Raw genomic sequence first — 24,048 nt, 5'->3', positions numbered from 1 at the left:
GCTTATTTCAGCCTGGTGCTCTGTCACTGCTTACATAAATACATCAAATAAACAGTCTGCCTTTACGTTCATATGCGAAGACACGGCCACCAGGGAAACACACGTGGCTAACAGGGTGTCTACCTTCGGTGAGGGGTCACTCTGCTTGAATTTGCCATTCTCCTTGCCGTTTGACTCCACATGCTTGTGCTGGTAGCCCGTGCCCTCGATGAAGGCAGTGTATTCGTTGTAGGAGCATGTGGGACCCGCCAGGATTCCCAGGAAATTACAATTATAACTCAAATACTCTAGAAGACTTGGCATTTTCCTGCAGCACACAGCAAACACAGGATGAGTATCATCAAGTCGAACAACATGGAACATTTACAGAGATGTAATTTCCTCATCAGTAAATAAAAAACAAGATCCTGCATTATTTGTGGCGCAAGAGGAGAAATTGCCTCAGATGATACTGACTTACTGTAAAAGGCAGACTTCAGTTCAAAGTAATAAAGAAAGCTGGGAATCGAGTCATTTAATAAAAACACTGAAATGTTATGCGTGAAAGTAATGTGTCATTGTACAGTATCATGGACATGTCTACTTGGGCCTTAAGGCTTGAAGCTTAGCTGTGAATATTTATGATGTCACGATCGTTTCTTCTGAAGGAAACGGGACCTGTTATTATGCCTGTCCTAAACTCCTGTTAAATCCATTCTGTTACTTCTGCCTCTGTTCCTTCCTCCCTTGCTCCAGATCAAATCAGGAACACACTGTTGCTTGGCAACAACCCTCAAGTCCCTATTGTGGAAATAGGAAGCTTTGGCCACCAAAATATGACTCAGATTCTGGAGGCAGTTGGGCAAGAACACCTTCGACTCCTGACTGGAAGAGCAACAGCATGTGCTTTGTGGAGGAGGGGATTAGTACAAAGCTGACTGAGAGACATTTTTTAAAAAAAATTTAATTGTTATTGAAACCAACCAAAACAACTAAATATAATGAATTTACAGTGAAGCAAAAGGCAGCAGGATGAGTAGTGAGTCAGTCTGAAAAATAGGTCAGTGGAAATGACTAATTGTTGGTGAAACACAGAAAAGACAGAGGCTGGAACATGGTAAGTGTGTGAGTACATAATCCTGTCCCAGATCTAAACATACCTTTCCCACATACCTGACAGCGAGGTACTTTTGAGTAGGCTTGAGATGCTCTTCCTTCTTTGCTAGACCTGTGAAAACACACACACATACACACACTACTTTTTATTGTCCTGTCTAATAATTAATGCAGCTAATTAACCCTGACCTTAAAAACTACACAAAAACACACACACACACACGCATTACTCTATATCTTACACAAGTAAAATCAGTGGACTGACACAGGCACACACCAGTCCCTGTAGCCAAGTCCCCTGTGATTCACACCAGTCTGCCGTTAATGCTATCATGACGGTATGCATAAGCGCGTAAGCTGTAAATCTACAAGGCAGCACCGTTACCATGTCACTCAGACATCCATTAGAACCCCCAATACTTGGAACGCAGCTATAAAAAAAAGTCTCAATCATTCTTAAGCTGTCCAAAGACATGTACGGTCATGTTCCTTCTCAGTTGCCTTTTGCATCCATATATGCAAAGAAACATGGTGTAAAGTGTAACGTAAAGGGAAATGTCCTCATTCCGCAGATGCCCCTTTTCCACCAAAAAGAACCGGGTGCTGGTTCAGAGCTAGCACTGGTGCTGGTTCAAAGTTGGTTCCACTGGCGAACCTTCTAAGAACCGGTTTGCCTTTCCACCGGCTAGAGAGCCATCACACAGGGCCGAGTCTGACGTCACTGTATACGTGTCACGTGTCCCAGCAACTTTAGCGCAGCAGCGGCAAACACAAACACATCAACAATGGCGGATGTTGTTTTACTGTTAATGCTCATGGCTTTGTGAACCTACATTAACACTCAAACGCGGCGAATCCAACGTGTACGTGCAGCTCCATGTAATCTGTATAAACGGAGGTTGTTATCGAGAAAGTACATAACGTTATTTTATCATTAACACAGAAAAAAGTTAGCCTTAGCATGTAGCTGCCTACTATCATGTGTGCTGATAATGTATCATATCGCGGTAAAGTAAAAGTGTATTAAACATTAGTATACTTAAGGTACATTATCAAATGCGCTAACAGTAGCCCCGCCCACAGCCCCGCCCACAGCCCCTGACACAAGCGGTTCTTAAGTCTAGACCAGCGGCGTTTTGGTGCTACTTAAGAACCACTTTTCCAGGTTCAGAGCCGGTGCTTTGGCTGTCGAAAAAGAAAGAACTGGTTCTAAATTAGGCTCTGGCTCCGAACCAGCACTCAAACTGCCTCGGTGGAAAAGGGGCAGGGGGTCGGCAACATTAAACACCCAAAGAGCCATTTGGACCCGTTTCCCACAGGAAAAAAAACACAGGGAGCCACAAAACCCTTTTAACATCTAAAATGAAGAGAACACCGCATATATCGTTTTTTTACCTTTATGGAAAGTATAGAAAAAACTGTAATGTGTTGCATTTATGAAATCAATGAACTGATACCGAGTAAACGAAATTTTATTTCTGCAAGCAAACAAAAATATTTTGAACAGTTTGAACTAATCTTAACAAAAAAGACGCTGGGTTGAAGGTTACTTTCAAATAAAATGTTCAATGTCTAATTGAGTTCTCTTCGTATTCATGACATCACAATTTTAACGCTTAAGTAAAGTTGGACGCATATTCACAGATTGGAGTTTCCCGAGTCAATAACTCCTGAACTAAACGCTGTTACTACACAAATAACACCTCTTTTTTATAGTAGTAATGTAGAGAAACAGCTACAACCGAATTTTTCCTCAAAATCATCTTTCCTCCGCGTTGGAAAAAATACACAAGTCTATGTGCAGACGGCTGAGAAACAGATTCCAAGGGACCGTCTGCAAAGTGCAAAAACCCGAAAAGCGAAAACTAAAAAACAGTCAATAACTTCACTGTAATACACTGTACTGTGAAGTCATTGATTTTTTTTATTATGAAAAATCATAAAAATTATACAGACATTATATTATAAAAGACATTTCTCCCATATAAGTGTTGTAGTATAACTATCAGGACATCAGTGATGTGTGAGCTGGTGACAGTACAGTGTATTACACTGAAGTTATTGACTGTTTTTTTGTATTAGCTTTACGGGTTTTGCACTTTGCAGACGGTCCCTTGGAATCTGTCTCAGGTGTTCGCACATGGAGACTTGTGTATTTTGTTCACCGCGGAGGAAAGCTGATTTTGAGCGACAAAAAAAAAATAAACACGGTTTATTTTAATGTTACAAGAGCATAATCTTAGAATTTCATTTAAAAAAAAAAAAAAAAAAAAAACTAACCAACTAAAATAAAATAAATTTAAATTAAATATTTATTTTCCAAATCTACAGGGAGCCGCAGCAGAGGGATGAGCCGCAGGTTGCCGACCCCTGGTCTAAGGGTTCAAGAATGAGAAGAACAGCTGTTGGATTCTATTTAAAAAAGTAGATGCAACTCAAATGAAGTGTAATTGTGTAATTTTCTCCACTGCCAGTAAGTCTTGCTCTTGGTACTAGTACATCGGAAATACCCCTAAGGAATATTTTAAACAGGAAGGAATCTATTGACTAAAATTAATTTCACATATTTGACCTTGACTATGCTTGGATCAATTCCAATATCTAAGTTCGGTGGGTCACCAGAATTCATGCAGTTATTGCAAGCCAGGTATTTGCAACCAAATATTAAGTGTCCTTTACTTTAACACTTTATCTATTCTGATACTTTACTCACCAAAACATTGGGTGGTCTGCCACCAAAGGTGCCATGTTCTGAGATTTTTTAACACATCTAGATGTAAATATCAGGAAAGGAAAGCTGAAATTCTGAAAATCTTTTGTTCTCGAACCAAACAGAATGGATTTAGTGTATAGCAAAAACAAAAAAATTGGCCCTGCTGTTCCAAAACTTTTAGAGCGGACTGTACGTTAGGGTCATGTTTCCTACTAAGGGAGCCAGGGACCATTATAATAAACGCTTAAATAAAAGGTCAATGCAATCGGTCTGTAATAAAAAAGGGTGTGTCGTATGCATGGAATTGAATGCGTGTATCATGAAAATACTTGCATCTCTGAGAATTACACAAAAATGCAAATCTATCCTAATCGTTAAAAATGACATGACCTACATCTGGAATCCTGTTATAGTGCTTTAAGAACACCAATGTCTGTTAAACCCCTGGGTTCTGACCATGCATGTATAAGTCGTGATGTGTGATAAACACCAGCATGAAGTGTAAAGACGATACCAACTTCAAAATCTCTTCCCAATGCTGAAAAAGAATATACGTGGTATATGGCTGAGTTGGTTCATCCCTGTATGCAATAGATATGTTTAACCAAGTACAGAAACGCTGGAACAGCGACGTATACGTAAGACTATTTGGAATCGGATGGTGTAAAGCATCTTCTGTCTAACATCTAGCAGTAAGAATAAAATATCATTTCCGTCATGTCTGTTCCTGTAGATACAACACACATCTGAAGCTCTCAGATGTATGATACAGGATGTGTACTTAGCTACAGTGTAACGTCTTAATGAGAGCCTAGCAGATAAACTAAGCATCTTTAGCCAAGGTCGTTTTAGGAAGTGAAAAGGAGAAGTGAAAGGACTGAAAGTGACACTCACCGTCATGGATCTCAAATGACAAACTGGTGATCTTCTGTGTGATTACCATCATGGGCCTTGAGTGAGAGAAATGAGAATGAGAGAAAGAATGGACAGTACAAATAAATACAAAAATGGCAAACAAAGCTGTTCTCACTTGAATGAGGATTAGAAACATTGCAATTGATGGTAAAAGTGTCAGGAGCAAAATGGCCAGAGTTAGCTAGAGGTAATTTTGCCAGATCTTAAGAGACGCTGTACTTCCTGATAGGTACATCTAGATGTGTTAATCAGCTTAAAACAAGGCACCTTTGGAGGCAGATCAGCCCATTTTTTAGGTGATCATAACTACTGGATAGTCAGATAGTCCTAATGTAAATTAAAGTAAATAATACTTGAAATCTGGTTACATATTCCTTGCTTGAAATAACTGCATCAAACCGGTGATGCGTCCAGCTTGCTTCAGTTGTTGTCCATTTTAAGGGGTTTCTCATTTCAGTTCCCCTTTAGGAGGTAAAATCTTGCTCAATTGGGTTATGGTTTGGTGATTGACTTGGCCAGGCTAAAACCTCTTTTTTCCCCTTGGCTCCTGTAACAGTGTGTTCTGAGACTCCTCCTGAAACTCAACCCTATTATTCACCATCTGGTCTCTGAGCAGCAGTTTGTGGTCAAGGTGGATGAGTCAGACAGCAGAATTGGAGCAACTCCTTCCCAAGGACAAAGTAACCTCTCGAAAATGTACCAATTTGCCATCTTTTCCAAAAAGAAACCTCCACCAAAGAAGAAATACAAGAGCTGAGAACAACCGCTCACCAGTATGGCAGCACTCGAAGAGAGAAGGAACTGGCTGAAAAGTTCCAAAAACCTCTTAACCATCATGAGAGATCACAAACATCTGAGGTACATCAAGACAGCCAAAAGACTCAACCTTTTGGGCTCGATGGACCCAAGTGTTTAATCTTCATGCTTTAATTTTCAGATAAAACTTACATAAAACAAACCAAGAAAAAAAGTTGTTATTAATTGGTGACCCCAATTGATCCCCATTTTTTTCTTGGTTCGATTTATGCAAGTTTTATCTGAAAACTGTGTATCGAACAAACTTAAAGCGTGGTGGAATACAAAATCTGTTGGTTCATAATGTAAAAAGCTATTGAACGTACTTTAAAATATGCACAGTTTGAACTCCGATCAAAGCCTCACACCACCCATCCATCTGCTGAGCTGATACAGCCACTGCCTATTCTACACTGCCCCTGGCAGTACATAATACTTGGTCTCATCGCTCATCTTCCCAACTCCCAAGGCCACACCACTATTTTAAACATTACAGGCCATTTTTCAAAAGCCTGCCAACTTGTCCCTTTACCCAACTTACCCACAGTAGTAGAAACTGTTTAAGGAGGTCTTCAGTTTATAATCTATAGTCTACAGAAGGTGTAGTGCCGGATCGAGCTGTAAGATTCATGTCTCATTTGTTATTTCAGGCCATCTAATCTAATCATCCATAGTTTCAGGGAGAAAGGGAAAAACTAAACCACAAAAATGGTCACTTCCTTTGCGCGTACTGCTTTGAAAACCAAATTATATAGAGCAGGCACCGCCATTAGACCAAGTACTTTTAAAACTCCAGAGTCCATTCCTTCACTGGCACATTAATCCAATGTGTGTTGGGTTTCCAACTTCCACACACAACATCACAAGTCTCATTTCAGAAATCCTGTCCGTCTCCTCTTTTTTCTACAAGTACCTGTAGCCAGACCATCTCCTCCTTTGGAGATCCAGGGCTCACCCTCACACACTGTCAGAACGCTCATCGACTCCAAGCGGAATGGAAATGTGGGGAAATATCATTTACTATCTGTTAGTCTGGGAGGGTTGTGGACCTGAGGAAAACAACTGGGTCAACATAAGAGACATTCCAGAGTTTGAAAAAGTACATGAAGATCGATCTTCAACCTTCACTGATGAACATCGTCAATGAAAGAAGAAGAACAAAATAAGTCCATCCAACTCCTCCACCCAGCTGTCCACACTGAGTATTACTGAAGCCTTGATATGTGCCTATTTCAAAGCTTTCAATGTTTTCTGATTAATTGCAGTTTTTTTCAGTTCTCATCTATATTACAACCATCATTCATTATTCTTCCCATTACACCAGCCACAGCCAAGCACCTGTTATATTCCTCCAACTGGCCAAGCGTGAAATTCAGTTGGTTCTCACAAACATTTTGTCTCTTTAAAAGTGACTGCCATGTTTCTGCTCCTTGGACAATGCCAGATGGCAACGGCTGAAAGCTGTACATGTACAGAAAGCCATAACAGAATTCGGGCAGAGGGATAGATAGTGAATAGGACAAAACTGTGTCCTATTAGTCAAAGGTATTACACAGATTACACAGATTGGTATATTCCAGTAAGAAATATTCACAAATTAAAGCAGATTTGGATTGAACTGATATATACTGTAGCACAGGATCGTTTACTGTAGTACTTCAGCTCACTACACATGAACAGCACACTGCTCTCATCTTGGGACCAAATCAACGGCACACCACGGCCAATGCTTGAGGAAAGAGGTCTTTAGATCTGATTAAGCTTCCAGACAAATTGTGTTTGGTCAATTTGTTTCAAAGTATAGTGAAGAAAATAAAACAATGAGGTCGAAGATTATTTTATTCCAGCGTAGCAGTGAGAAAACACATGAAGCTCTCCGGGTTCATCTGAGTCGAGAAGAACGCAGGACAATTCCTGCTCAAGCACCTTATACTATTTTTCCTGTTTGTAGTTTAAATGGGGCTTTGTTGTAAATGTAAAAAGTGTAAGAACTAAGTATCACCCATATGGCTGGGTGATATTATTGTCCAGCCAGAAGACTTGAAATGGTAATCATGATCATGTCTACCTTGGCTTGTTATTGTTACAGGTGTTATCACCCGAATGGTTGGGCGATACTATTGTTTAAATGTACCCCCTTTGTTCATTTCCAATTCTAACAATGTGAAAGCAAAGAATAGATACCAAGTTCAAGTGCAAACTATCAACTTTACTTTAAGGCCTGGAGAGATTAAGGTCTCAAATAAAGCACACTAGTGTGTGTGTGTGTGTGTGTGTGTGTGTTTGTGTAAGATAGAGGGAGAGAGAGAGAGAGAGAGAGAGAGAGAGAGAGATGAAAAAGCATCAGGAGTCAACCACACACACACACACACACACACACACACACGAGTCTTTAGGCAGGTAAAATCCTGCACAGAATATCCACACGTGTCCAAATTCTGTTCAGTTAAGCACAGATATATTTACAAATTGATGTGCAATAAATGATTTTAATTCCAGCATACTAACTACACAATAAAATACTAAACACAAGATAAATACAAGATTTCTACTCTTGAAAATAAACACTCATGAAATCCCACATACCTTCCAGTGCTTGTGGTGATGTACTGTAGGCACAGGATTTCCCTTTCCCTTTCTTTTCTCCTCACAAATGACAGAGACTGGTCCTAGACTACTAGCTTCTCTTTGGCTGCAGTGAGTGTCATTTTTGTAGTCCACTGGACCTCAGTGACTGCTAGCTTGAGCTCGGGTCCCTTTGTTACCTGACTAGCCTCGTTTAATCGCTCATCATACGGACTGAATGACTCTTGATGATTAGTAAGGCACTCACCTCTCTCTCAGTCTCTCTACTGCTGGTAGAAGTCCCACTCATTGGGTTTTTCACATCACCAACCATCTAATGGCCTGTGAGTCTATGACTGCTTGTCTTTAGGGCACTTGACTGAATTGGTTCTCCCTCAACATACTACTTCTTTAACCTCTTTGCTTAAAGAGTTAACTATTGCTGAATAATATGTATACTTTTAGTATGTACAGTTAATTTCAATAAATACTTTCATTCATCCATCACCATTCTCCCAGGACCCCACCCTCTCAAACCCTCACGCTACGTTCGACTTAAGCTTGTAATTTCTTACTTCCAACTAGGAAAAACCAAACTCCTACTCCTAATACCTACTCAGGAACACGAGACCAGCTCAACAGTGGTTCAGCAGATCAACATGGCTGACACAGCATCAGGTGTAAGCAAAGCGCCACTTCTTAGCTCTTAGCCTGGGTTATAAGTTATGGTTTTAAAGAGTTATGCTGTATAAGCAAAAGTATTTGCTTAGATCAATCCAAATGAAAAGATTCGCTTGCTAAGTCTATAACACTGACCGTCCAAGAAAACTAATCATCGCTCATCTGGCTAGTTTAATGCTAACAAAAAGCAAAACACAGAGGCTTTTAAAGGTTGCTTACGGACGTAAATCGTATTTAGCGTCATTCAAAATAAAGCTTATCTGCCTATCAGCATGATTTTGAGAGGTGAAAAATGACCCTGAGGAACCCAAACAGATACGCTGAGAACACGCAAAACTCACACACACACACACACACAGAAACCTAAACATTACAGTTCTTTCTGTGTCCACTAAAATGTTGTTTAGGGTTTGAACACAGTGTGTATTAGTGACGCACGGGTCGGGTTTTTTTTCCAATCCGCCGGTCCCGCTTCTATGAAATTATTGGCCCACCCCAGCCCACTCTGCAGTAAAGTGACAATTTCTTTACCCGCCCCAACCCGCCCCGCACATCACTAGTGTGTATGGATTCATACTCCACATCTGGATGATGTGAGGACAATATAAAATTGTCCACAAAAAATATCTTGCAATCCCTGTTGTAGTGGTGTGCAGGAAGAACTTACCCGGTGAAGTCTGCTGAGTACATTCCGTAGTCAAAAACATAGACCCGAGTGATCTGACAGAGGGTGAGGTAGCCCAGAGCGACCACAAAGCAGTATCTGTAAGAGATTAGTGTGGATATCACCAATTAGCAACGGCACTGCTATAGAAAGAAAAAAAGTGCAATAATCAGCTGATATAAGTTAAAAACTGACAGCTAGTGAATTAATACTACTTTCTATAGAATTCATTGCTGATGGTTTTACGCTAGAGAATGTAAACATGTTTGTTTGTTAAAATACGTGACAGAGTAACAACAGATTTAATTGAAATTCCCAATACTTAATAACCTTCTATATTTAGATGACATGCATGTACGTCGTATGCTAAGCAGAAGTGGGGGAAAAAAGTCTGTGGGCTGTCATTGTGTCATCTCCAAAAAAGGAAAGCAGGCGCAGTCTGGCAACGTTGATGCTAATTTATGCAAGATGTTTGCACGCTGAAGACAGGAATGAATTAGGATGCAATGCGAGAGAAATACAAAATAATCTGGAAGGTTCACTGTCTTTAAAGCACAATGATTAACTGAGCCTTGGTCATTTAGCTTCTGTTTCAGTAATAGGATAAAAAAGTGTTGATAGTACAGCATTAAGAATGTTAAGAATAATGAGATTCAGTAAGATACAGCTCTGAGATATGTCACTGCAAAGCACTAGAGAACTTCCAACAGCCGCTCTTGTATCACTTCAAAGTTAGACAAAGTGTCTTTTCTTCAGCCTGTAAAGTGTGACATGGGTTCAAACCCCTCCCCAGATTCTGCTACTAAGCGCTCAGGGTGGATTGTTGATGGTCATTTTGTCAGTCCTCGGTTTCTGCCAGTGCCAGTGTAAGATCTCACCAGTCCCACTGGAGGCATTGAGATGCAGCAGCTTCAACATTGGCTCTCTTTATCAGGACAGAGTTTCGCTGTGAAAGGCCTTGTTCTGCCGGGGGGCGTGCAGATTTGCTCCGTGGGTGAGCTGTGATGAGGCTTCACTCCACTGGTGCACTAATGTAGGCCCACAGAGTGCACATGAATGAGAGCTGCTTAATGTTGTACAGAACACGGCATCAATAGGATGCTTATCGAATCGGAGAAACTACATTGTCTTTGTAATGAGGTGAAATTTCAGTTGAGAATAAAGAAGTGAGAACTGAATGAAAACAGAAAGTCCCTGATGCACAGATGTTAAAACGCACTGTTCCATGGCAAATTGTCAGTGACGACTAAAGTATTGCTTTTGGGTAAATATTTTTTTGGTGTATGATCCACAAGTTTTCATAAAGCGTGCACACACAAACTCGCACATACATACACACTCACACTCACTCACACACTTACACACACACGCTTACACACACTCACTCACACACTTACACACACACTCACTCACACGCTCACTCACACACACTCACACACACACATACACTCACACACACACTCACACACGGACTCACACACTCACTCTCACACTCACTCACTCACACACGCACTCACTCTCATTCACTCACTCACTCTCACACTTACACTCACATACACGCTCACACACTCCCTCACACACTCACTCAAACACACCCACTCACACACACACACTCACTCACACACTCACCCCATGACCATCCAATCAACAACCCAGAGACTTAACTACTTGACCTACCACTGCCCTAGCCTCATTTCTAGTTACAGTCTAGTTTCAGAAAGCCTGTGCCCAGTTAGTCTTATTATCCTCTTCATGGCATACAAGCCTGATCCAATTCTAGTTCAAATTTTATTGGTCACATACACATACAGTGTGTGTAAAGTTAGTTGAGCTAGTGTGTGTGTGTAAAGTGTCACTTAAAGTAAAAAGTGTGTGTAAAGAGTCAGTTGAGGGTATGTGTGTGTGTGTGTGTGTGTGTGTGTGTGTGTGTGTGTAAAGAGTCAGTTGAGGAAGTGAGTGTTTAAAGAGTCAATTGAGGTAGTGAGACTGTGTAAAGAGTCAGTTGATGTAGTGTGTGTGTGTGTGTGTGTGTGTGTGTGTGTGTGTGTGTAAAGTGTCAGATGAGGAGGGGAGTGTATGTAAAGAGTCAGTTGAGGAGGTGAGTGTGTGTAAAGGGTCAGTTGAGTGTGTGTGTGTGTGTGTGTGTGAAGAGTCAGTTTATCTGCTCACCTTATCTGCTGTTCTGCCACAACAAAAGCCTATACATGTGAACATATAGCAAGAGAAAGTGCTTCAACTAAAGCGGATGATAAAGGAAGTAAAGTCAATCAGATCGATGAGCTCTATTCATTCTGAAGTACTCTGAATGAACAAAAAAAACACTGAATCAGTAGACTGAGTCACATAATTTCTACAAAGACCACTCCTGGTGCTGTGAGTTTTGGGATTGTTATATATTGAAATGTCACCAGATCTTTTCAACACCAACACACTCTACAGTTCATCTTACACAAGTGGACACTAGCGGTCAAGACAAGAGTGTGTGGAATCTTACAGTGAGACTAGAGCTGCTCACTGTCCATTAAACCAGTCTCTCTCTCTCTCTCTCTCTCTCTCTCTCTCTCTCATCTCATCTCACACACACACACACACACACAATTCACACACCCTTGAGAAGTGACTAGCATTAGATGTTATGAATGTGTCATAAGCAGAGGATCCACAGTGCAAATTAATGCATCGTTGTTGTCTAAATACGTTCCGCTCTAACATGCCAGTGTAACCAATGACTCTGTCTAAGTGTGAAAGCCATAACAGGGATTCAAATGTGAAGCCTATTTTTCACACTGCACATTCCCATGTAAGTGAAAAGACCCAACCTTACATTTTAAGTGTATTTTAATCTCCGCTAATTCTTTTCAGGACTAGCGACCTTGTAGCTTTGACAAGTAAAGATTACCTTAAAGCTGATAAATGCTTTGTGATAAATCCTTATAATTGAATTTGCACCAGTTTTGGGGTTTCTGTGTTAAGTATTGCATGTCTTTGCCATGTCACACTCCACAGTAGTGATTAATGGCTCATATGAAAGCAGACACTTAAGGATTTAAAAACTGAATTCAGACCTTTTGACCTTTTTCTGTTTTTTTATTTATAATCAGAAAAAAGCTCCTTCTTTCCCCTCACAAATTTTTTATCTTTAGAGTAAATGGTGATATCAAACTCATTTTTGCTCTCAGAGATGTCCCAAGTGTTTGTTCACAAAAAGCCTTTAATTTAAATCACTAAAATTCCTTGTAAGTTTATTCCAACAGAGGTAAAAACATCTTCCACTGAAAGCCAACAGTGTCAAAACTAATGTTAGATCAGACCTGTGGTGATAAAATCATTCATTTGTTTAGACAGAGTAAAAATGTCACAATAGAACAGCAGTGTACTGATAAAAAGGGTTCATTACTAACGCTGTACTTGCAACTTGAGATTAACTGATGCACCGTTAGTGTCACAGTCTGATTGGCTGTATCTGTTTTGAGTTCTCTCTCTCTCGAACGTTGACTCGACCAAAAAAGTATTTGAAACGGATGAAGTACATCCACTGAGTTTAAAACATTCTGGCTTAAATTCTCACTACTAGATTAAAAATGTAATTATAAATTCAATTTATTTTGAATGTATCTGAAAAACCTTTTGACTCTGCAACAAGAACGACAGGCTGCCTTACTCAAGGCAGTTGTAGTGTTAGTTGAGGCACAGAAGATGAAGACAAAGTGACACCATGGGAACTACAGACAGCAAGTAACCTGAGCCTCACACAAATTCTGCTTTGTGCACCATTAACCACAGCAACGCACTCACACACACACACATGCACACACACGCACTCACTCACACGCACACTCACACACATGCACACACACGCACACACACATGCACACACACGCACTCACACACATGCACACACACGCACTCACTCACATGCACTCACACACATGCATACACACGCACTCACACACATGCACACACGCACTCACACACATGCACACTCACACACATGCACACACACGCACTCACATGCACACACACGCACTCTCACACACGCACGCACATACACGCACACTCATACACACACGCGCACACACAAACACACTCGCACACACACGCACACACATGCATACACACTCAGCATGAGCTACTAGAATAGATTATAGAAAGTATGAACTACTAGACTAGAGTATCTATCTATCTATCTATCTATCAATCTGTATCACACACACACACACACACACACACACACAGCAATAAAACTGTCCTCTTATTTGTGTTTCATGTCATTCTAGTGACCATAGAAGAGGAGTTTGTCAGGTTAACCCCTCTGACCTGTGCAGGGTCATGATGAACCACAGCTGCTGTTTGATACACACACACTCACCGACACACAGGCAGAGCAAAAGTCAACGAGTTTTCAGAATAAAGTCAGTGCTAGATCTATCTGTCTTCTCTGAAATAGAGTCTGGTGAGCGAGAAAGTATTCTGAACAGCTTTAAGGAACTAAGAAACCCTACAGAGCTGCCAGGGAATGAGAAACCAAACCAAACAATCCCAGTCTGTACTAAAACTACGGAACAAAGTAGCTAATGGCTTTTTTTTTTAATTCTAGTGTCATAAAGTGCAAGTTTAGGTTGATGACACCTGAGGTTAATGCCACCACACTGTCCCCTTTACATCGACTCTGAGGATGGAGAAGGTTGAGTTTTTATTATTTCTTGTTTCTGCACCATTGTTTCTTGTCTTCTCAGCATCCTGCCTTCACTAATACAGTAGCAGTGGGTAGAGAACATTTGCTAAAAAGTATATCCAAAAGCACCAGAGTGAAAATCGGAAGCCTGAAGCGAACATTTATACAGTAAAATGATTTACTTAACGGCATGAAATGTTATACCTGTAGAACATCATGCCTAGTAAACAACTGTTGCACATTTCACCTGGATTAAGCATAAAAATAACAAAGCATCAGCACTACTAGTGATCAGGAGAAAGTATGTTTTATTAAAGTATCTTATTTACGATTCGAAAAAAAATCGTAAATAAGAGAAATAAAAATAAAATAAGATAATAAATAAAAAATAAGATAAAAAGATAATGTATAAGATAATAAATAAAATTTAAAAAAAGAAAAAAAAGGCCATGTATTGGCTATTTGAAACAACACCAAAAGCTGGTCTGCAAGAATATGTCGCAGAAATTGAACTCCAGAATACCACAGTACTGCTAAAAAGATCCAGAGACTTAACGTACCATAGATAGTATGGACAACTTAATGTAACAGGGTTCATTCTCCCAACATGAACCTGCACTCCTGTACTCTTCCTAGAGAAGACGTCCTTATCTCATCACCTTTCCATGTAAAACGCACACAGCTGAACATTCTATCAAGTTTTCAGCGAGGATATGAACAACCAGATTTACTTAGCAAACAGGATACAACTTCAGAGAAACCTATTACTTTCAGAAAATGTTAAAATACAAAAAGAATTCTCTGAACCTTGTCTGAAATGCGAGTCACGGCTTGGCATCGAACAGTATTCTGTACTGTTACTACATGTAACGTAAAAGTAAATCAAATGTTATAATAATATAATAATCTTTTTCTTTTTATTTATTTCATCATTTTCCTCTCAATGTAAGTTGTATACTGTATCTAATTGTGCATAAAACAAAAATTGTGAATCTTGAGGCCACTTTTTCAATACTATTGACTACATTTTTAATTATAATGTATATATGTAACTTTGGGTCCATTCAAATTTCCTTTAAAGGTGGGGTGCACGATGTTTGAAAACCAATGTTGACATTTGAAATCACCAAAACAAACACGCCCCTAACCCAAATGGGTGTCACCCCTGTTTTAGCTCTGCCCCACACATACATACGTAACCCAGGCAACTATTATGGCGGAGCCTGTTGGGGCAGCTGACCAAGGGTATATTTTTATCAATAAAAGAACTCAATGAGTAATACTATGGTAATACAAATGTGTTTTTGTAGCACTGTGTGTTGTACCGTGAAAGGTTTATCTCCGTTTCACACGGAAGACGTTCAGTTCTCCCCAGCGCTGGAAAGCTGATCCTATATTAACACGGGTCCCTTTCTTCACTTTCTTTCTTTGTTTTTATCCGCCATGTCAATGTTTCAATCGCTTTCGGCTAATGTCACACATGCGCACTGAACACTCTCTCCACCGCATATTGACAAGACACGCCCCTTTCTGCTCATTGGCTACACGTTTGTTTTGTCTGTCGGCCCGACTCAGTTTTCTGAAGCATTTCTCAAACAATCGTGCACCCCACCTTTAATGTTATTAGACCTTATTTTACACCTTTATCTAAATGTCATGCTTATCAGAAACTTCAGGAGCACAACTTTAATATGCTATATGTCTAAAAGTAAGTAGAGACCTAACCACCTCACATACATTTGGGTCTTTACTAAACTGTTGCCCCAAACTTGGAAGCACACAATTGTACAGAATGTCATTGTATGCTGTAGAGTTAAGATTTGCCTTCAGTAATACTAAGAGGCCCAAGCTGTTCCAGCATGACAATGCTCCTGCACACAAAGCAAACGCCGTAAGGTTTCATAGTTAGAAGAATCATGCAGTCCTACACAGAGCCCACACAGAGTGTTCAACATCAGCGCCTGATCTCATTAATGCCCTTATAGCTCTGAAATCTAGCAGAAATTCTTCCCAGAAGTGTGGAGGTCGTTATAAGAGTGACTAAATATGGAATGGGATGTGTTATAGTGATACAGTTATAGAATTCAGTAGTAGTAACGATGTAGTAACGATGATCTGTGAATGTTCTTACCTGTGCATGTGCTCCACCCCGGTGAAGATCATGATACCGTAGGTCAGTCCACTCTGGACCAGAAAGTGTAAAGCATACCTAAAAAAAAAGAAAAGTAAACATGAATTAAATTCTAGCATGGAGCTGAAACACACTGGTCATTCATTTCAATGGGAACGTATCCAGAAGCCACAGCGACAGTGTTGCCAGATTTAATAAACCAATGCAGGATGAATGAGGATGCAATCCCACTCAGTGCCGCTACTTGGCTTTGGCTGACAAAAAGACATACAAGACTCCGGGACAGAAACGATTAGCGGTAGAGTACCAACCATAACCCGGCCGTGCACAGTAAAGGGTTCGATATAAATACTGTTATATCACATAATAGGTTATTGCTTGTTATTGTTACATGTGTTGAACTGAAGAGATTTCTCACATCCTTGCACTGGCTAACACTTGTTAGTGTTACACCAGCCTGCTGACGTGCAGTCATTAAACTCTGACTCTTTGAAAGGACATACTCACATAATATTCATTTCTATTTTCTATTCTATTCAATCCCATTTAGATTCATTCTGTCTAAGCTAAGGGGTGAGAGTGACAAGGAAAAACTCCCATGTGTGATTTTTGAACCTCCATTATAAGCTTCACTCTTCTGGGAAGGTTTTCCACTAGATTTTGCAGTGTGGCTCTAAAGACAGGTCAGATCCTTACGTTGGGTAAAGAGGTCTGGCGTGATGTCAGCGCTCAATTTTATCCCAAAAGTGTTCAGAGGGATTGAGGTCTCTGTGTAGAACACTCATGTACGTCATGTATGTCATGTACCACAACTGGAAAACAATGTCTTCATGGAGCTTGCTTTGTGCACAGGAGCATTGGAATATATTGGGGTCTTTTATAGTTCCAGTAAAAAAAAATGCTATAGCATACAAATACTTTCTATTCAATTGTGTACTTCTAACTTTATGCCCCCACCAGGTCCATTAACACTCCAAAATTGAGTATTTTCCAAAAACAATGCATCCATCCATCAATCCATGCTGTGTAAGAATTATCCTACACAGGGATTCAAGGAACCTGGAATCTATCCTTAGGGTACTGGATGGGGTGCTGATACATCACAGAGCACAATCACACACACACACACACCCACACACAGACATACACACGCACACGCACACACACACATGCGCACACACGCACATACACACACAGACACGCACACGCACACACACTCATTCACGCACTATAGACAATTAAAGATTCCAATCAGCCTACAACACACATCTTCAGACTCAAAAGGTACCCGGATGATGAAACCCCTGAAGAAGAGCGAGAACACCCAAAATCATTACATTTCTCTTATACTATAAACATCTGTGTGCACTGAACATGATTTATGTATGAAAGAATGGCACATAACACCATTCTTTAATTCAGTTAGGTATGTCAAACCTTGTGTTGCCACCACTTTCGTTATTACAGCTATTTCATCAAGAGGCATGTTTTTCCTACATCTTGATGGTAATCAGACAAAGAGTTTTGCCTGAAGTGCTGACAGTAGAGACTCTAGAGATGTCATATACACACACACACACACATATATATATACACACACACACATATACGTATATACGTGTATATATATATATATATACGTATATGTATGTTCTTTATAAACAGTTTGAACAATGAATACAAAAAGAAAGTAAAATGGAAAACAGGGAAGTGCCAAAGCAACCAAGGACTGTGTCATCTGCCATTAGCAACACAACACTTAGACTTTTAAGGTTACTTCTTGTTTCACACTGACTCACAATTTATTTCTTCTGTGGTCATGGTTCAAATGCTGACAAAGTTGGGTTTTCCATACATTGAGCCATAATGAACAAAGTGTATTTCATGGTGGATCACAAGATTCTGTGCTGAACAACCGCATGTTTCTGATCCATATGTAACTTGACTGCTTAAATCGGACAGTTGACTGTTAATTTGATGACTTTGTAAGTACAGTTTCTGGCTCTGTATCAAAACAGCACAAACAGCACTGGTCATCTTATCTGTTCATGGACATGGAGCTGATATGGGTACTACATGGCAAACAGATTTCATAATGTTTTACTCTTTACACAGGACAACGCTGCAGATTCAAATCTATGTGTTATATAAATGTAGAGTCCAGGTCTGAGTAGTTGATTCATAATCAGCCATGAGTGCTACCGTCCTCTCAGCTTTCTCAGATTGATTTAATTCACCAAACTGAAGCAGTGCCACTGCCTGGGAATATCCTCAGCAGGACAGCTGCAGAAAATTCACAGAAGTAGGCAGACTTCATAAATGATAACCACTCCCTGGCTTCCTGCTTGACCCCATTGTATTGGGATGTGAACCCACCTACAGCCTGGCCTCAGTAAAAACATGGATCTCATTACTGGTGCGCTGTGTGATATACAAGGCCTGGAGAGAGGATCAGAAAGGAGATGTTTCCATTCTGCTATTGGCATGGACATGCAAGCACAACCCAGCCCAAAGCAAGAGATTTTATCCATCCACTAATATGTAGTGCTTATCCTACTCAGGGTCATGTAAATGCTGGAGTCTATCCCAGAGGACTCAGGGTACAAGGCATGGGACCTCTTGGGCAGGGTATCTGTGCAAAACCATCACTTCCAGGACTCCCTGTTCGTAGCTACGCTGAAGGTCACTGAAGTTCTTAATGACATTTACTGTATGTTTGGGGTCCTTGTAATGCGGCAGAATAAATTTGGGCCCAATCAGACACCTCTGTGATGGTATTGCATGAAGTATCTGCCTGTATTTCTCAGCATTGAGGACACCATTAATCTTAACCAAATCTCCAACTCCATTCCCAGAAATGTTAGAGATTTAAGCACTTATGTATGTCGCTCTGAATAAGGGCGGCTGCCAAATGCTGTAATTGTAATTGTAAATGTAAATGTAGTACCACTGTCCAGCCCTTTGGGAAATGACCTGCCTCCTGCTACAGCCAAATATTTCAAGTCAAGTCAAGTCAATTCAACTTTTCTCAATCATCAGTCCAGAGAACCTGCTGCCATTTCCCTGCAACCCAGTTCCTATGTTTGCATGATAGTTGAAGCTTTTAGCCTTGTTTCCATGTCAGAGTTATGGCTTTTTAACCACGATTCTTTCATGAAGACCACTTCTTGCCAGACTTTTCCAGACAGTAGTTGGAAAAGGTCACATTGGTTTTTGCCAGTTCTTTGCTGAAGGTACTGCTGGACATCTGATGTTGAAGGAACGAAGCATTATGTGTATTTCATCTGCTGAAAGTTTTAGTCTGCTTTGAAATCTTTGCCTCGAGACATGTTGCTGATGCAGTAGGACTACCTTGTGCCTTGTTACTGTGCTCAGACGTGCCATGGTGCCTGTGACATGAAACAACGTCACCTTAGTAGCAGAATTTGTCTGTTCTTTACCCAGATTTAAGCTGTTTCTCTTTCAGTTAATGATGGAGTTTCAACCTACATATGACATTCATGATCATTAGCACCTTCTTGTAAAAATTAATGCTGTTTTGAAGCCAAAGGTGGTCACACTGATTTGATTTATATTTCACTCTTTTTACTTTGTAAATTGATTAAAAAATAAACTATATATATATATATATATATATATATATATATATATATATATATATATATATATATATATATATATATATAAGAAATATATATATAAGAAATGCATGTATACAAACCAAGCATTCTTTTTTATTCCTATTTGTACAGACGAGAGAAAAACAAACTGCACACTATGTTGTGTAACACTATCAAGAAGGGAAACTGCATCTTCCTCTAATACAAATGAGCTTATAATACACTGTGCAGCATTAAAACAGTATAATTAAAATCACCATGTGGTTCTTCCTCAAACTGTTTCCAAATGGTTGGAAGCGGATAATTGTTTATAAAGACTTTGTATGTTATAGAATGACAGTTTCGAATTTATCAGAACTACATGGCCCAAAAGTGTTCTGGCATGACAAAGCAAACTATGTGAAGACATGATGCCGAAGGTTGGAGTTGAAGAACTCACAGTCTGACTCAACCCCATAGTGATTATCTCCTCTCCTGGTATCAAAGTCTGACCTCACTGATGCTTTTGTGGCTGAATCAGCAAATCCCCGCAGCTACACTCCTTCCCTGAAGAGTGGCGGTTATTATACAAGCAAAAGGGGACTAAATCTGGAATGACACATATGGGTATGATGGCCAGGTGTCTACAAACTTTCAGCTATATGGTGCATGGTTTTGTCATGAACGTCATACTGAACATCAGTTGTGTCATTAGGGACACTTAAGAGTCTAGTCACAAATATAAACCTTTTGTTTTGTTTCGATTTTTTTTCTGGAGCATTGCCAAAATGTTACCAGGTCATCTGGGGGAAGCAAGGATAAATAAATACAAATTCTACATTTAAGCACCCGTTTTTATGATCATAAATCATACACCAAAAATAGAATATCATACATAAAAATGGAAGTTTAAATATAATATCTTTTTTAACTCCCCAGGTAGTCCAGAGGCAGGATCCCGTGCTCTCGTTGCCGTGGCCTGGTTTCGAATCCCGGGCAGGACGCTAATCCAACCACTGAAGAGTTAACTCTCAGTGCCGGTCCCAATATAAATGGTAGGGTCGCATGAGGAAGGGCATAAAACCTGTGCCAAATCTAATATGCTGACAACGTGATGACCCTGAACAGGGAGCAACCAAAGGAAAAGGGGGGAAAAAAAGGAAGCTTTTCAACTGAAAGCTGCTTCAGGACATTTGAACATTGTTTGAATCAGTTCCAAAATCGAAACTAAATCATCTGCATGTTACAATGATTATTCTCTAGAACTCCTACAAATGTTCAAACGCTCATCCCGGAGTTATCGCGCCGTACAGATGGACGTAGTAGCTGTGGAGATGTATTTCCCTGCGTGTTTGCTGCAATGTACAGATACCACTAGTGTACTACTGGTATAGAAAATGAGTCAAAGCAGTAGACATATTCTTATTAACAGCTCCATGATATGCGATTTTATCTACAGACACTCTGGAAAAGGCGAAATGAAATCATATGCCCCTGTTAGGCTTAAAATATGTTGGCATATCTGCTTAAAGTGAGTTGAGAGATTTGTCCCAGTTGACTCATAGAGTCGATATCGGTATCAATAACCTATAACTTTTATTAACTGAACTTGACCCAGGTTGTGAGAGTAAGGTATTATACAAGGCAGTGTTCAGAATTTATAGCAGAGAGCAGATGCACAGATTAGATGAACAACGGAACTTGACTCTGACCTGTATGATATGCTGCTAATAGATGATTTTATTATGCCTTATGTAAACAGATCTGTAGCTAATCTAAAAGAAAATAATCAAAGCAACAATCTCAACCAGGAAGAGAGAGTAACTGGAGATGACTGAAAAAAATAGTTGTGCTCGCTCTCTCTCGCTCTCTCTCGCTCTCTCTCTCTCTCACACACATACACACACACACACACACACACACACACACACAGTAGCAGTAACACAGTAATCAAGAACGAGTTCTGAAACTACACTCAGAAAGCTCCTACAGAGAGGATCTCCATTTTAGTAGCTGATGTGAACACATTAGGAATCTGCCACAGCTAACGAGACTGTGTTTATGTCTGAGGCAGACAGGTTTGTTTGAAAACGTCTGATTCTCCTCAAGCTTTATAGTGTTTGTGGAGCATCGATACAGAAATAAATAAAATATTAACTTATACCACAGTATTGATACAGGGTGTGTCCTTAATCACATAGTTATACGCTGTTCGATGCTATTGTTTAGTATAAATAAATATACATCAAGAAATAAAGTGCACTTTATTTAAGTCCCAGGATGATGCACTTATTCAGTGAAAACGTGCAGTGTGGTGTGTTGGACACTATAGTACATAGTGCACAATGTGTAATAAGATATTTGAGAAACAGCTATCGACTCACTGGAATTCACTGTGTATTATTTTCTAGAGGACAACAGGCCCTGTATATGTGTGTGTGTGTGTGTGTGCATTTACAGACACTTAGCCCTTTGTGAGGACCAAAAAGACCTAGATTGTCCTCACGGTTCGAAGACACTGGCAATTGTATAGACAAACCAATGTGTTATTAAGATGAATTTGACAAGACTTCATCCACGATCACAGTCGTGAATCTTCATTATCGTTATCTCAAAATGGGTTTTAAGAAAATTTTAAATTAGTCTCCCAAGAGAGTCTACTGCTACAAATCACAGAACCCATTAGGCTTTTCAAAGCCCAATGACGCCTGAAGCACCCGGACAGACAGACACAGTGTGTTTCTCACCAGCCGAAGCAGAAGAGAGCCAGGTAGAAGCCCAGCAGTGTGGCTACAACATGCCGGATAAAGGGACTGGTCTTGCCGGGGTGCAGATAGAGCCGAAACCAGCAGGCCGTGAGCAGAGCAAAGAGCTGGCAGGCCACAAAGTTCACCTGAGAAAGACAGAGACATGAAGAGTGAGACTGAGGTCTACAGGAAAAGAGGATTTACCTCTCAGCACTCGCAACTGACATTTTAAACATCTGACTTGCATCTGATCTCAAAATAGTGTCAGTAAAAAAGGGGCAGTTGTACAAAAAAGTAAAACGGAAAGATTCAGCAAAACCTGATCAAAAAAACTGTATCTACTTCAGCATCTTTAGAAAAGCAGATACTTCTGTTCACCTTATCAAACATACACAAATGGAAAAAAAATATCTGGAATATAGACGTTAGAGCCGGGTGATGGGACAAGAATTAGATATTAAGAATTACTGCCTAGTGATAAGCTCTAAACTATAAGATGGTAAAATCTGCCATGATGGAAAGTAGAGCTTAGTAAATATGATGAACTTTATATTTATAGAACACTATATAAATCTAAACTAAAGCGAGTTCACACACAAAGCGACCAGAGATCATTTGTTTTTTTCTCTGAGACCTGGTGACTTCCAGGGACATGAGGGACAGTCGGTGTTGATTTGTTGTCATCACCCACCGGTAAAAGATATTACTATGGCAAAAAAATAGTAAGAACTCCTACTGACGACTTCAAAATACAGCGACTTGCGGAGATAAAATCGCTGTACGTGTGAACGCAGTTTAACTCATATTTACATGGAACATTAATCCAATCTGGATTAATGAATGTCTGGATTTTTTGAAACATTCAGGCACTGCTCCTTTTTGTGTTTTTTTTTTTTGCTGTTTTGATCTGGTAATAAAAAAACTGAGCTGGAATTTTGCATAGGCAATAAAGCCATGTTTCCTCATCCTTTAACAAACATTATGCTTAATGACGTCTTCCGTCAATCGTATCTGCCTCTGACTCACACCTACATTCTTACTGTACTCATGGCTACGGTTGGGAAAGCTGACAAAAGCCCTGAGCTCATTATCAGTGATTGATGATGACTGGGTGATATCCCATAATCCCCGTTGTCTCTCCTACATCCCTGTGCATGAAGGTGGAGCTATGATAAGAATGCGGCTGTCTCACACACCCGATCCGCACGTGCTATTTACTGACGTCGTTCCTTTGAGTCACTTTCTCGTTGTTATATCGCACATTAATACACACGCCTTCAGGATATTGGTCACAGATCATCTCAGATAATAGTACTTTAGGATACTGATTGCTGCACTTTTGACCTGAAGCTTAATTATAGCAACGGTTTAAAAATGAAGCAATGAAGTTTACTTATTAGAGAATAAGAAGAATAAAGTCTAGTTATTTATCACTACAAGCATGTGCACTTCAGCTCTCCATTAAATC

At 40.0% G+C, this 24,048-nt stretch overlaps 1 protein-coding gene across 2 annotated transcripts in view; it reads right to left on the bottom strand.

Moving 5' to 3' along the window:
* The window catches only part of mboat2a (membrane bound O-acyltransferase domain containing 2a), a 60,867-nt gene that overhangs the window by 11,462 nt on the left and 25,357 nt on the right, over positions 1–24,048 (bottom strand). Inside the window, exons 2-7 of one of the 2 annotated variants that reach the window (XM_060880031.1) lie at positions 22,581–22,726; positions 16,235–16,312; positions 9,432–9,527; positions 4,703–4,758; positions 1,153–1,207; positions 124–307 (exon numbers count right to left, since the gene is read on the bottom strand). In XM_060880031.1, coding sequence (XP_060736014.1) covers positions 124–307; positions 1,153–1,207; positions 4,703–4,758; positions 9,432–9,527; positions 16,235–16,312; positions 22,581–22,726 — 615 coding nt within the window. The remainder of the gene's footprint in view (positions 1–123; positions 308–1,152; positions 1,208–4,702; positions 4,759–9,431; positions 9,528–16,234; positions 16,313–22,580; positions 22,727–24,048) is intronic. The other variant, XM_060880032.1, reaches the window with a different exon arrangement.

This window comes from Tachysurus vachellii, chromosome 10 (genome assembly GCF_030014155.1).
Source record: "Tachysurus vachellii isolate PV-2020 chromosome 10, HZAU_Pvac_v1, whole genome shotgun sequence".
In the NCBI taxonomy this organism is placed as follows: domain Eukaryota; kingdom Metazoa; phylum Chordata; class Actinopteri; order Siluriformes; family Bagridae; genus Tachysurus; species Tachysurus vachellii.
This window is presented reverse-complemented; position numbering and strand designations above follow the sequence as displayed.